The sequence below is a fragment of the Mytilus trossulus genome, chromosome 7 (assembly GCF_036588685.1).
Source record: "Mytilus trossulus isolate FHL-02 chromosome 7, PNRI_Mtr1.1.1.hap1, whole genome shotgun sequence".
NCBI lineage: Eukaryota > Metazoa > Mollusca > Bivalvia > Mytilida > Mytilidae > Mytilus > Mytilus trossulus.
This window is the reverse complement of record NC_086379.1, coordinates 12855743-12870653: the sequence shown is the minus strand read 5'-3', so window position 1 is coordinate 12870653 and position 14911 is coordinate 12855743. Positions and strand designations below refer to the sequence as shown.

The 14911-nt window shown below is 32.7% G+C and overlaps 3 protein-coding genes across 4 annotated transcripts in view; 1 reads left to right on the top strand and 2 right to left on the bottom strand.

Moving 5' to 3' along the window:
- LOC134726162 (DBH-like monooxygenase protein 1) overlaps nt 1–14911 on the bottom strand; it is a 31551-nt gene that overhangs the window by 12501 nt on the left and 4139 nt on the right. The window lies entirely within an intron of this gene.
- LOC134724648 (uncharacterized) lies at nt 5094–9638 on the top strand. Its single transcript, XM_063587799.1, has 2 exons — nt 5094–5187; nt 7750–9638. Exon 2 carries the CDS (start codon nt 7844–7846, stop codon nt 8693–8695), a length of 852 nt encoding a protein of 283 aa, XP_063443869.1. The 5' UTR covers nt 5094–5187; nt 7750–7843; the 3' UTR covers nt 8696–9638.
- Nucleotides 9921–14645, bottom strand: LOC134724647 (uncharacterized). 2 transcript variants are annotated; one of them, XM_063587796.1, is made up of 2 exons: nt 14526–14645; nt 9921–11964 (listed from the first exon to the last, which is right to left on the bottom strand). In XM_063587796.1, exon 2 carries the CDS (start codon nt 11958–11960, stop codon nt 10230–10232), a length of 1731 nt encoding a protein of 576 aa, XP_063443866.1. In that variant the 5' UTR covers nt 11961–11964; nt 14526–14645; the 3' UTR covers nt 9921–10229. The 2 variants fall into 2 exon arrangements, with proteins under 2 accessions (XP_063443866.1, XP_063443867.1); XM_063587797.1 differs by having other exon boundaries at nt 9921–11740.

Genomic DNA, 14911 nt, shown 5'->3' with positions numbered 1-14911 from the left:
TGTCACCAATATACCTTTTGAGTATCAGTAAATACAAAGTGTGATTCCTGAAATACCATACCTGTATTGTATTTTTGATGTTTATTAATAAATAAACAGATGAAAAAACGATGAGTCTTAAAGGGGCACTAGCTACCAAATTCATATTCACCGATTTGACTAAAATTCTCATATTTTGTTTATAACAATATAAAACATTTTTCCAAACTATCAAAGATAAAACTAAACAATTTTCAGGACATGATCTCAATAAGATGCAGCTTCGTTTCGTGTAAATTTTAGCCAAGAAGCTATCTAATTAACTATCGAGTTGACTTTCTATGACCATATTAGCGATGTAAACATAAATATAGATATAAATAGATTAAGCAACTCGTGGAATAGGAGTTTTATAGGTTTGTTAAATTTTGTATTAATTGTAGATTAGAAAAATATGTTAATCTTTGTTTTAATCTTTATAAGAATGATTTTGTGCGGATCGAACCAGTTAATCAAATTATTCACCTAGTTTCACTTTCAATGTTGACAGTCTTTCCCTTTACATACCCATACATGGACAATACATGCGTTATTCTATCTCTTTCTACGGGGTTACATTGGAGTTCACATGAATACGGATTTAATGAGGGCGACTTATTCACTTGCGAGTGAATAACTAGTATCAATGTTTATTAGCTTAATTGACAAAATTAAACCATTTTAGCTGATGAAAGTAAATTATTATTTCTTTATTTCACTTCTTGATTCAGATAAGAGATGCATATGTGTTTTTATCATATACTTGTATGAAATATTACTAAAATTTTACAGTTCAATAACATTTAAAATATTAAAAGGCTATTATGGGTCGATGCCACTGCTGGTGGACGTTTCGTCCCCGAGGGTATCACCAGCCCAGTAGTCAGTACTTCGGTGTTGACATGAATATCAATTATATGGTCATTTTTATAAATTTTCTGTTTATAAAACTTTGAATTTTTCGAAAAACTAAGGATTTTCTTACCCCAGGAGTAGATTACCTTAGCCGTATTTGGCACAACGTTTTGGAATTTTGGGTCCTCAATGCTCTTCAACTTTGCATTTATTTGGCTTTTTTAACTATTTTGATCTGAGCGTCACTGATGAGTCTTATGTAGACGAAACGCGCGTCTGGCGTATAAAATTATAATCCTGGTACTTTTGATAACTATTAAAGGTTTGCTAGGTTTATTAAACAGATTTTTAGAATTTCATCAGCGGGCTGATAAAGGGACCATTATTGACTGCTTCCGGAATGTTATCACATGCCTTTCCGTTCATTTCCGTGACGTTTATCACATGCAACTTCGTGCATTTCCGGAAATTTGTTCGAAAACGACAAAACAGTGCGGAAAACCGCAAGTGATTTAATACTTTTCACAAAAACGTTGAGGAGCAAATATATGTTGTGACAAGATAAATAAAATGCTTGTAATATCAATAAAACAATTAAATTAAAAAAACTTTTAATCAATAGTTCTTGTCCGTATTTATTCTGCTGAAGTATATGATATCATCCCTCGAGATTGCGGCTCTTGGGCCGATATCATGACCTAGGGCCGATAAAGGGTCTGATATGAAAAATGCCATGTAATAATCTATACATATCTAGCGAAGTGGTTTTCAAGCATTAAATCGATAAACCTATAAACCGTAGATATTAAGTGTTTTGCACGAACAAAGCATTCAGGATAGAAAAATCAAAGTAAAGTTTTATTTACCGAAATATACCCTTTTTAACATAATCATTTATCAATTGTATAATTTGAAGATTTTACCGCTCCGTGTGTGACACTGAGCTAATTATACTATTTTGCTCTCGCTTTGCAACAGCTATTTACTGTCGAATAATTGTGAAATACTTTTATTTTGATTAGACAAGGAGCAATTTGTTTCTATTGAAAATGCGATAATTTTCACAATTAATTTTATTCATTTTCAGTAAATAGTGTATTATTTTAGCCAATTCCCTTACTTTGTGGTTGTAAGTCTAGCTAATAAAGAAATGTGTTCAGTAATTTTTTTCTAATTGTTCGTTCAACTAAGTGTGAACGTTTTTTTCAGTATTTTGGGTCCTGTTGAGAATCGTATCACCAACCACGGCAATCAAGGCGATAAAATACCTATACCACAGATATGTTTGAGTTAAAATAGGTGTTACATGAACGCAATACCCCTTTCAATTGGTTGCATTCAAATCACTATAATTAGAGTTACGTTCTAGTTTGACACTGAAGCTTGGCTAATCTAACAAATTGGTCTTAGTCAATTAACCTTTAATTGGTCAACAACGATTACCTTATGAAAATATCACAGTATGCTTTTATTACCGTCCTTCATATCAAAGTTACACTGACACATCAAATAAGCAGTCCTTCATTTCAATGCCACACTGACATAAGGCAATCATTTCCCTTGTGAATGTTGAAATTAATACATCATTATATATGTTATTACTTACTAGTAGTGCTCAAAGTGAGGATTATTGTTATTGCATGTTTTGTTTATTATTTGATTTATAATTGATAATTATTATTTAATGTATTTTCTTATCTGGTTGATTATAACACAGTAAGGTTAAGAATGTTAAATGATACCATATATTATGCACATAGTTACATTCGTTTTATTCTATTTCACATTCGGGATGTGAAAGAAACGCTCTTTGTCTATTATCCTTTCAAACATTTCAATCAAGGATACATGTATCCAGAGGTCAAAATTAGCACTGGTCCGACATGTCCGAGACCAGTAGAATTTACGTCGGACATGTATATGTTTAGCTGGTGGTCCAAGTTTAGCAACACTTTTTTTTTATAATTTTTTTTTGTTGTTTTTGGAAAAAAATATTTAAACATCATTGATATAATCCTTAGTTGTATTTTTCGTATTTTTTTCCTGCTGATTGATTTCGCGCCATGTCAGCTTTGCACGTGTAAATGATGTTTTACCTTCTGTACCTGTACTTTTAAATCGATATTAAAAATTTCTTTTTCACTGACGTTCAGAAACACAACATTGGTGAGAAAACACAAACGCCTTTGAAAAAAATGCATGAAGGGGGGGGGGGGGGGGTCAACAAGGCCTCCCCGAAAATGACAGCACTGTAAGAAAGGTCTTGAAATGGTTGATGCCGGAATGAGGGTTGTTGACATCATGGCTCGAATAAATGTGCACAAGGCAACAGTTCAGAGACTAACAAACTTATATCGACAAATTACAACTGCACAGGGTACATTGTAGGTCAATATCTCGTAGACAAAAAAAAAACTATCGTCAAGGGAGGAGCGGCTCCTTCGCTTGACGTCAACACATGACAAGTTTTTCCGGCTAAAAAAGTAGTGCATTGACTAAGGGAAGCTGCCTGCGAATCCTTCATTGGTGCACTTAGGGCATGGCTGAGAAATTGATTTTAGAAACACTATACTCATTTACAAATTTTTATCATCCCGCGCGCCATACAAAGAAAATCCTAATGAATGTGAGTGATAAACATTCATGTTGCATCTGACATATCATAATTCCATTTGTTTATTATTAAAATTATATGTTGTTATGATTTTGTTATAAAATGAAATTTCACTTTTTTTGTTAATAAACTTTTTTTTGCTCAGTATATATTAGGTTAAGTCGATTGAATATCATTTTTTTAGGACAGTAGATCAACGGTTCACTGGTCCGGCTTGTCAGTACACAAACAAGCTTAAATTCGACCCCTACATGTAGCTTTGAATGTGAAATACTGGGTGCTGTTTGCGGGCTTCTCTTTTTTTCTGTTTACTTTTGTCGAGTTCTCTTTTCTAAATAAACATTAACTCATGTACTGCGATACCCTTTTTTCTTCATTTGTAACTTTTTTAACAGGTCGCAGAACAAAATACGGATGTTTATATTAAGATCAATACGGCCTTTGTAGGAGAATATTGCGCATAAATAGTTTGAGGTATGAATACCAAATGGATGACAAACATGATATAATTTAAAATGGAGATTAAAAGTTAAGGTGGTATGTGTGTCTTTAATAAAAAAAATAATAGAAATTGTTCATACTTTGCCAAAACATAGTATGTATTGATATATGTTCAAAACTATAATAAAAGAGAAAGGTCACCGCGCATTTTTAAAAGCTACAGGTTGTGACATATTTTGTATGGATTATAAAGGAAAATACACCATTTTGTTAGTGGCAACTTAACTGAATGTTAGAACTGTAAGACAAATTACGAAAAGGCTTACTTAGTCATTAGCTGTGATTAGACATTCGACTCCAAAAAGATATCACGTTTAGTCTCACCAAAACGCAAAAACATTTGAGTCGAGTTTTGTTGAGGAATAAAGATAAACAGTTAATTGAAAATAATGTACATTATTTGGGGAACAAGTATTGTAGATATAGTAAATCACAGGTGATCAATAAAATCACTGACACCTTGATGATTGGACAAAGGAAGAATGACGCTCATTGTCCTATATACTAACATCAAAGTTGAGGTTAAAGTTTTCACGGTCCATCAAACCTCCTTTAAATGCAAAATGTATTGCCCGTAGTCAAATGAACTTAAATTTACCTTTCAAACACTACTTAAATTATTTGTTTGTCATTCGTATAGATTATTTGAAACATTGTCCTGAAGACCCGAACATTAAGCGAACGTGTGTTATATGACATAAGTTTTGAGAACCCTGTTAGATGCATGTATTGATTTGAAGAGACGAACCTTTTTTTTTTTTTACATTTCTTGATATTTAAGTGAACGTTTTTTTTTTTTTATTAAACACAGACGGAAAGACAACGACATGCGGTTTTAAGCATCCGTTCGTCATTGGGAACACTGATGACAGACTTCATTCCTAAAAAACTGGAAACTTAATTAATTAATTAATCCTATAGCAAGTGTTAGATAGAATTCCAAAAACAAAAGTATGGAATTTTGACAGACGAATAACTAGTTTCCAATTATATAGTTGTATTTGTTACTTTACTATACTTTACAATGGTCGAGTTCCGCAATAGCTATTCCGGTTGTTTTTCCGTATACGTTCCCGATATTATTTTTATCATCTACTTCCGGGACGTCTCTCATCATCAACATATCATAGCAACCACAATCAACAAGACGCAATTCACAAAATTAACTTACTATTTACGGTCATCGATAATCTATAAAGGTAAACAGTTATGCTTTGGTATAGTACAACATATATAGATATGTTTTAATACAGAATCGAACTTTTTTTCATCTAGAAAGATGGATTCTGACCCAATCTCCTATAGTTTTGTACATTTTTTGCGTTAATCTTGTACGTTAAAACCGTACACGGCAGGACCAGTATATCGCATTTGTATTTATGTGTACCCTTGGGCTAAAACAGGTTGAGAACAACCCCCTCAATGAGAAATGTCCCTTAAACAAGGGTTTATTTCCATGTTGTGGATAATTAGAAAACCAGAAAAACTTATTTTTGAAACAACATTTATACAAGTGGGGTCCACTTTCTTTTAATAATAAAGGGGAGATACAAGTGAATATTACAAAATTCTTGGACATGTTTTGACCATATGATATAAGATACTGAAAGATATAAAGTTACAAAATTCTTGGACATGTTTTGACCATATGATATAAGATACTGAAAGATAAAGATATAAAGTTCTTTAGACAAAGTTTCATTAAATAATATAAATATGTGCCCTTTTGTAACAAGAATTGTTTTAAAAAAAAAAAAATAAATAAATATCACTAGAAATAAAACTTTTCTCTAAGAAATATACATCTATCTTGTATTATATGCCATAATAGGATTAAACATGTCTAAGAATTTTGTAATATTCACCTGTACCCCTTATAAAAGGGATATACTTTACATTGAGGGGTTGTTCCAAACCTGTAAAATGGCTGTGTTTTTATATCAAAATTTACTCTGAATACTTTTTTCCTTTGCATCTGGAAAAGTTGTAAGGCATAGCAGAGTGTTTTAATATTAGCTATTATTAGTTTTACAGTGCTAAATTTTAAGATAAAAGAATATATAGAAAAACAAATTAAAAAAAGAATAGAGAATAATGGGATATATATTAAAATATAATGATTAGAGAATAATGTGCAAAAAGTACAAAGAATAAAGATTAAAGAAAAATGACCTACAAAATTAGAGAATAGAAATATCATTCTCTTAGTTTTTAATTTTCTAAAACATTAAATTAATTTGCATTTTGTTTATCTTGGATATGCTATACTATGAAACTCAGAGTAAATTTTGAGATGAAAACACAGAAACACAACCTTAGCCCTAAGGTGACTGCAGGGTCAATATGAAACTTAGTCAACTATAAAGAGTGTGAAATACTACATGTCAGCTATAAATCTTCAAAGTAAAATCCTAACTGCATCTTTGTCATATCAAAAATAAGGAGATGTGGTACTATTGCCAATCAGACAATCATACACCCGAGTTCAAATGAAGTGGATGTAAGCAATTATGGGCAATCGTACATCCTTCAACATTGAGACATACATGTACTCATACTGTATAGATATATATTACAGATAACTTATGATTTTGCACGCAATAAAATTATTTTCACAGCAAATTACTATATTCCTCACATATGCGTATATATATACTGTATACAATTATCTCTTAATTCTAATGAAAGATCTATGAAAGAAGCGAAGGGGCTCCATACATGCTTTAGTGATTCCCTATATAATCAACCAATTTTTTTCAACGAAAGGGGGTCCTTGGGCCCCCTGAAAAAGCCTATGGTTATTCTCTTTTATTAATTTTCTTATATATATAACCCGCGGAGGGAATATATAATACAAGCCCAAACTAAATAAATATATATTAACAAGTCTAAATTGAAAACAAGTTCAAACCTATGATTGTCTGGGATGATAACCACAATTTTTATACGTGTGCATGTAAACCAAATTTCATTGTTCATGTACATGTATGTAGAGGGGTTTAAATACAGCACATACAACATTTTCCAAAAGACCAAAAAAGTGAAAAAGTATATTTTAACAAAAACGCATTTGAGTAACAGGTCGAACAAAATAAATTTATCACAAGAGAGGGGGCGGACCTTTTAGGGACTTTAAAATATTAAGGGTGTTTTTAAGCTCAGGTTTCAGGATTGATCCTTTCCATTTTGGGATCCGTGATTTCTTTTTTTCGAATGTCAGGATGTAAATTTCTTTAAATTCTGTACCTCAGGATTTCATGTTTTTATGATCAGGACCCATCCCCCCCTCACAAGATGTTACAAAATGGATATTTATATTAATTTTAAACCAAACAGAAAACTAGACTTGCCACAATTCAGTATACTACAAACATGGGGTGCAAATATCCCATGCCATATCCAGATTTCAACAATTAATGTCTCTTCAGTGATGATAGGGATCAAAACAGAATTTGGAAGGCCATATATACATGAATATATATATATATATTATATAGTGAATGTTTTAAAAAATATTTGGTACATTGTACCTATAAATCATTAAATCCATGCATTATATACCCTGCATGAGATCTTTAAAGCATATAATGTATCAGATATCAGATTGCTGGTTCCTACATGTACATGTATGATTGCCATACTTATCCAGTCACATTACTCACATTATTTAAAATCTTGCAATAAATTATACTTGCTATATTTACAGTACATATTGAAAACCTTAAGCTTGCATTCAATATATATAAAGTTCTCTTTTTTAGGATGGGTAAAAGATAGTGTTGCGTTCCGGGATGTAGCAACACCTCTGACAGTGTAGATTTAAATGGCAACAAAATTATTTTGCATCGTTTCCCAATGTCAGAAAAGAAAGCACACATCAAAAGACTATGGATTCAAAGATTGAACAATGTAAGAGCAAATTTGGTGGTGAAAGACCATACTAGAGTGTGCAGTGCTCATTTTGAAGGGGCATTTACAGATGAGTCAATACCAACCATATTCCCTAGCAAGCCAAAAAAACTGGAAACTCCCCGCCGACCATTGATTAGGAAAGTAGGCAGTAATAATGAGTTGAATGATGCTGAAGAAAATGAAAACCCAGTTGGATTGGAACCATACAGCAAATTCAGATCAGTGTCAACCCAAACTGATGATGTAGTTTTAAACCATGCTGAGACTAACACAGAAAACATGTCTACTGAAACAGTAGAGGTTCAAACAGAGAGTTCCTTTTCTTCTGTTTCAGTAGAGCATGTAGAGGTACAGGCAGACCTACCAAGAATATCCATTGAAAACATTCAAAATGATGATGCAAAAGTTCGATTTTATACTGGGTTTGTCGGCTTTCAAGTCTTTTGGATGTTTTTTAACACACTTGTCAAGCATGGTGCTGATAATTTAAATTACTGGGAAGGAGAGGCACGATCAATGGGACAAAAACCTTACCATGAACCAGGTGTTTGTAAACCAGGAAAAAAAAGATTTTTAAGGCCAATAGACGAATTTTTAATGACTTGCATGAGATTAAGATTAGCACTCAGACATGAACATCTTGCAGACATTTTTCGTGTGTCTGAATCTACAGTATCCAGAATAATGAACACCTGGATTAATTTTTTATATGATCATTGCTTGACACTAATAGCTTGGCCAACACGTGAACAAATAATGTGCAATTTGCCAAAACTTTTTTACAGGACATCCTGATACGAGAATTGTTGTTGACTGCACAGAATTTTATATTGACAAACCAACTTCTTTGAAAGCTCAGTGGTTAACTTGGTCGGAATATAAACATTCAAACACTTTTAAAGTATTGATTGGTGTTGCACCAAATGGAATGGTGACATTTGTGTCTAGACTATGGGGTGGAAATGTATCGGATAGACATATTTCTCAACATGATGGTTTTTTACCGAAGTTATCACCTGGAGATGTTGTCATGGCCGACAAAGGTTTCACAATAGAGGATTTGTTATCAGCTGATATTGGTTTGAATGTGCCACCTAGAGTGTCAACAAAGTGTCAAATGTCCTCCAAAGACTTTTTCAAAACTACAAATATTGCATCCGCAAGGATAGTTGTTGAAATGAAAATGGAACAAATTAAGAACTTTAACATTTTGAATTCTGGCATTCCATTAACTGAAGCCCATTTATCAGAACAAATTGTACTAATATGCACTGCTTTGACCAATTTGTTACCTCCACTTCTGAAGTGAAAATGTTGAAAGGGATATAGTAAAGCCCATTTTTTTTGGTTGGTACACTGTAATTTTCTGTATAGCTCATGGAATTTTTTTTTTAAATTTTAGTTGTTTAACATTATCAAAACATGTCAAAAAATCCCTCTTTTACATTTATTAAATATGATAAGAGATTAATTTATACTGTCCAGAAGCAAAAATTCAATATTTTATTTTATAATTATCCAAATGCCAATTTAATGCATGCATGTGATGATGTATAGAATTATCAACAATCCAAGTTATCATGCTTAAAGAATTCACTGTTTTAATAAGAGAAAATTATTTAGTTTTTAATTTTATTCTGTTTCTCAAAAATGATTGACAATATAAAAGTTTCACAAGTAGGTGGGTTTTTTTTGTACGGAAAATGAGCTTTACTATTAAATTGCTGTTTTCGTTTATAATTGAGATGAAACTTTGTTATATCCATGTATATCATGTTAAATGATGTATATATTTGCTATTTATTCATGTTAAAAGTTCAACACATCAAGTTTTGCCTCGTTTTTTGACTAGTTTTGCTTAATTATTGAAGGCTGTACAATGACCTAGCCTATAGTTATAAACTTCTAAGTCATTTGAAGTCTGGTGAAGATATAAAAAAAAATATTTTTATAGTTTGTTCTTATGTTGCACTGTTATACAAATGTATCACTGTCCCAGGTTAGGGGAGTGTTGGGATCACGCTAACATGTTCAACCACGCCACATTATGTATGTATGTGCCTGTCCCAAGTCAGGAGCCTATAATTCAGTGGTTGTTGTTTGTCATTTCAGTGCAGTATGGGCTTTGCTCATTGTTGAAGGCCGTACAGTGAATTATAGTTGTTCATTTCTGTGTCATTTTGGTCTCTTGTGGAGAGTTGACTCATTGGCACTCATACCACATCTTCTTTTTTTATATGATGAAGAAAATAGAATGTCATAAATAACATGAATAAGGCGTGAAGGTTCAATCAAACATTTAAAGTAAAAATCTGACTGGTTTAAAATTCTAATAAAGAGACTTTCCTCTCCTTACTCTTCTTGTAAAAAGTTCTGGAACAATTCCACTTGCATAGAAGTTCTTTAACTTAGGTAACATTTCATCCCAAATAGTTTGCGAAAAGTTTATTCTTTGAACATTTATCCCTTTCTTTGTCCACACAACAAAATCTGCCCAATCTAGTTCATACAGTGCTAGCTGACCTTGTACTTGATACATATAATTGTGATTTTCATTAAGTACAAGGTTAGAGTCTCTCTCTGAACAAAAGATTTTTTTGTCCTTGCCACATTCAATGGGAAGCATATTTCTCCAAGGTTTGTCATTAGCATCAGAGCCATAAGGACACTTCACTTCAACAATGCCAGTTCCACACTTAGAGCATACCACTAGACCGTCAATACTTGCACCAAGATAGGGATAGGTGGGATTTACTAACAGTCCACATGATTCGATACGGACATCATCACAAGTTTTCAAGTGTGACCTTGTATAATCCCCAATTGCAACAGCTTCATTTTTGCGCCCATATTGAAGACTTTTTACTGCATCTGGTATTGTAATGTACCCACACAATTTTTTCACTAAATTATCAGGCTCAAGTTTTTTACGCTTGACAACTTCCCCCATTACTGAAGCTGTAATTAATACACTTCTGGCCTTCTTCCAATTTACATTAAAATGCTGACCCCTTGTAGCTTTCTCTAAATTCTCACTAATCTTGGAAGTGACCGTCAAGCTGTTAACAAATGCTTCAAATATATTTAAACATTCTGCTGATTTGATAATAACATTATCCATATAACTAAAATTGGTTTGAAATAGTTCTAGAAATGTATCAATGTTTGCATGTTCCGGCCGCAGAGTCTGATAAAGTACACACTCGGGGTATACATCCTTTAGTCCATCTAATAAATCATGCAAGAATAAATTGCCTTCTTCTCTACAAGGTCCAGCTTGATATACTCCAGGGTATGGTTTTATTTTTTCAGCTTTTTGTTCTTTTTCAGTTTTAACAAATTTAATGTCACACACTCTTTTTGGGCTTGGTTTCCTTTGTAGTGGCCTAGGTCTATCCCAACCACATGCATTAGATGTACATGCATCTTTTGTCTTAACAAGTGTGTACAGAAGTGCACCTACGTGTGCACATAGCCCTGCTCCCCCTGCTTTACAGTTACAAAAAGCACTTACAATTAGGCCAGTGACTTTGATGGTACTTATATGCAGTGAATAGTACTTTGCAGTATTTCCAGTGTCTCCAACTTGTACAATTTGTCTCATAGAAGGCATACATTTACTCCTAAAATAATTGTGTTCTGATCCTTGATTAATAGGATTATATTCAATGTCTCTTATGAATCCTTCGTTACACAATCGTTTTGCCTTTTTCATTTGCCTTTCAAAATTGGTACTCTCCCCAGTTGTGGGATTTTTGTGGTACATGAAATAGCTGTCAACATCTTTAATGGATATTTCTGGTATATCAGTAAAGTCAAGTGGTTTCCATGGATTTGAAACTAAATCAATTGAAATAACTGGAAAAGATTCTTCTTCTGAAAAGTCTGAGTCCCCATTTGACATTGCCCTATATACACGTTTGACTAATGTATCCTTTAGACCCGATTTCTTTAAATTTCTCTTTTCCAACCAATCCTTTAGTTCTGGAACTTTCCATTTTAACAGTTCTGCCAATGACAGCTGTTCTTCTTGACATTCTGACTCTGAATCTGATGACATAACTCTGAAAAAGAAAGAATTTAACTCTTTATACTGCTCACTAGAAATTTTCAAATTTTTCAAAGGATAATATTTTTCTGCATTTTTGTGTCATTTCAAATAATTTAAAATATCAAGATTTTACACAGTATAATTAAAATAACTAGATATCATTGAGATGGAAGCCATCTCTGTGGGCCCTGCTGATAATAATGTGTGGTAAAAACATTGTATCTTTATCATTGGACATGGGGTTGTCAACTGAAACCAAAGTTTATGACCTTGACCTTTGACCAAGGAAACTGTACAAAAATTATGACACACCCTCTGGTGTTGGTTTATATACATGTCAAGTATCATTTTTGAAATCATAACGGTTCTCTAGATATAGATATAGAGCTGACAAGATCTTAACCATAGGACATGGGGTTGTCAAATTAAACCAAAGGTGTTATTGACCGGGGGGGGGGGGGGGCTAATTATCAAAACAGCCTTAAAGGTTAACTTTTGAAACCACAAGCCTGAAGCTCAATTTTTTGAAAATTTTAGTTGTACAGAAGAATTTTACAAGCTTGAAAGCATTTTTACAAGCCTGGGCCGTAGGACTTGTGGTCATTGTATAATTAAGATTCACAGCTCATTACTAAACGTTGTGTCTTTTTTCTTGTGATTCCATTGGCCAGTTCAAAATAAGTTTTACAAGCCTGTAGTTACATTTTTGTAAGTTTAAACCAACCCTATGAGGTGACCCTTATTCAATTATTGACCTTGACCTTAGCAGTTGTACATAATTATGACACACCCTCTGGTGTTGGTTAATATATACATAAATCAACCCTATGAGGTGAGCCCTTATTCAATTGCAGCTTTTTCATGTCAGGAGTGTGAGTTCAGTAGTTGTCATTGGTTGATAGATTTGGTCACATTTCATTTGGTAATTTGTTTTGTTGTTGATTTTTCTCAATTGAATTGTTTCAGAACTTTACTGTCATGGTTTTTATAAGTGACTGAGAGTATGGGTTTTGTCAATATATGTTAAAGGCTGTACGGTTGCCTATAATTGCTTAAATCCACTTTATTTGAACTTTTGTGGATTGTTGCCGCGTTGGCATTGATCATGTTGATTACACATCTCTTTATTTTTATATGTATACGTAGATATCAATAAAATAACCATTAACTGACTCGAAATGTAAATTTTATTTGTACAAGTCTTACAAACAGGTAGAAAACAAGGATTTGCCAAACATTTATATCCTGTCATGACCAGTATATGCATGCGAGAAAATTTGAATTCACGAATTTATTTTAAAGACTTTGTACATGTTGAATATTAACATGTTTATCAGGGGATTAATCATGTCACATGCACATGAGTTAATCCATAATATTATAAAGGTTCAGGAGGATCTTGATCCTCATAAATGGTTTCTATCCTCCTTAATGGGTATTTTACATGTACATTTTGTATGTTATACCCAACAAATTTTCATTGATAAAAATATAAGCTTTGGATTTTAAGATATTTTCTGTTGTGGTGCACGCATTCAGGACTTGATTTTGCCTAAAGACAACATAACTGAACATGCTGAATATGATCATCAGGAACAAATTAAGTTAACAGCTGGCCCAAGAACATAGTTATTTTGTCATGTTTGTAGTGCGTTTCTTTTAAACAATAAATGCAATTAAAAAATGTACATGTATATCCAAATAAAAAAAAATTTCATCAGCTCTAACTAATTGTATGGAAAATTTTAGGTTTAGGGGCCTGGGATCTTGAATTCTTATGAATGGTTCAGACTTACTATAGCTAGTCATGCTACATTTTGTAGTTATTAACCTTATTTGTCTAGACCAAAACACTGCAACAATCATAACTTTACTTTAAAATTAATGACCCAAATTTGTTTACCATTGAATTTCACCCCTAGTACATGTAGGTACGTACAGTATTTAACCGTATTTTATACATTTTGTACATGTAGCTACTTGCAATATATTTGAGGCATACAAAATGAAGAAATAAAAAAATGCAACTAAAGCACTGTCCACAATAGGGACTATTAGTGGACCAGGGAAATTAAAGAACGATAACAGTATTCTTGGACCAGCCTTCAAAAAGTAGGATTTGTACTACATGTACTACAGTACATGTATGGTCTTATTATAAAAGGGGAAAACTTTGCCATGTAAATGAATATTTGCATTATGACAGGTATTATGAAGATATACAATTTTTTTTAAACTAAAAAGTCTGTAATCTGATAGTAATGATATATGTACCCAATTTTGGATATAATATATCCAATAAATTTATAAATATATCATTTTATGAGCATTTTCAGACTTTCTTATGTTTTTGGAATAAAATCTTATGATTATGAGGCACAGATGTTTAAAATGTGGATTTCAAACAAACAAACACGGATATATGTGAAAGAATTTGTCTTTAAATCGTGATGGTTGAAGAAAAACAACATCTTGTGAAGTCTTGTTTACACATGTGTTGATTCCAATTTCATGCTTTCTACGCTTTACTTTCACAGTTATGACAAGAAGCATACTCATAAATCTTAACCTTACCATAAATAAACGTAACTAGTTGAATTAAATTAATACATGGTCGCTCTCCTTTCTGTTATACTATGATGAATGGCTTGTTGTGAATTTTTTCTGCGTAAAGTGGTTGAACGTCCCGGAAGTGAAAATCTGTAAATTCTAATGGTCGGAACGTGAACGGAAAAAAACCCGGAACGGCTATTGCGGAACTCAGCCATTGTCGTTACAGAAACTTAAAAAAAAACACGCTTTTGGCCAATATTCTGCTGCAAAAAAAAAGTGCAAGGTTTAGCTAGCAATTGATCCACCCTTTTCTACATAAAAAATTGCCTGTACCAAGTCAGGAATATGACAGTTGGTATCCCTTCGTTTGATGTTTTTGTCCTTTTATTTTGCCATTTGAATAGGGA

Coding starts and splice junctions, on each gene's coding strand:
- LOC134724648 (XM_063587799.1), top strand. CDS start 7,844: ATGTCAGAAAAGAAAGCACACATCAAAAGACTATGGATTCAAAGATTG.
- LOC134724647 (XM_063587796.1), bottom strand. CDS start 11,960: ATGTCATCAGATTCAGAGTCAGAATGTCAAGAAGAACAGCTGTCATTG.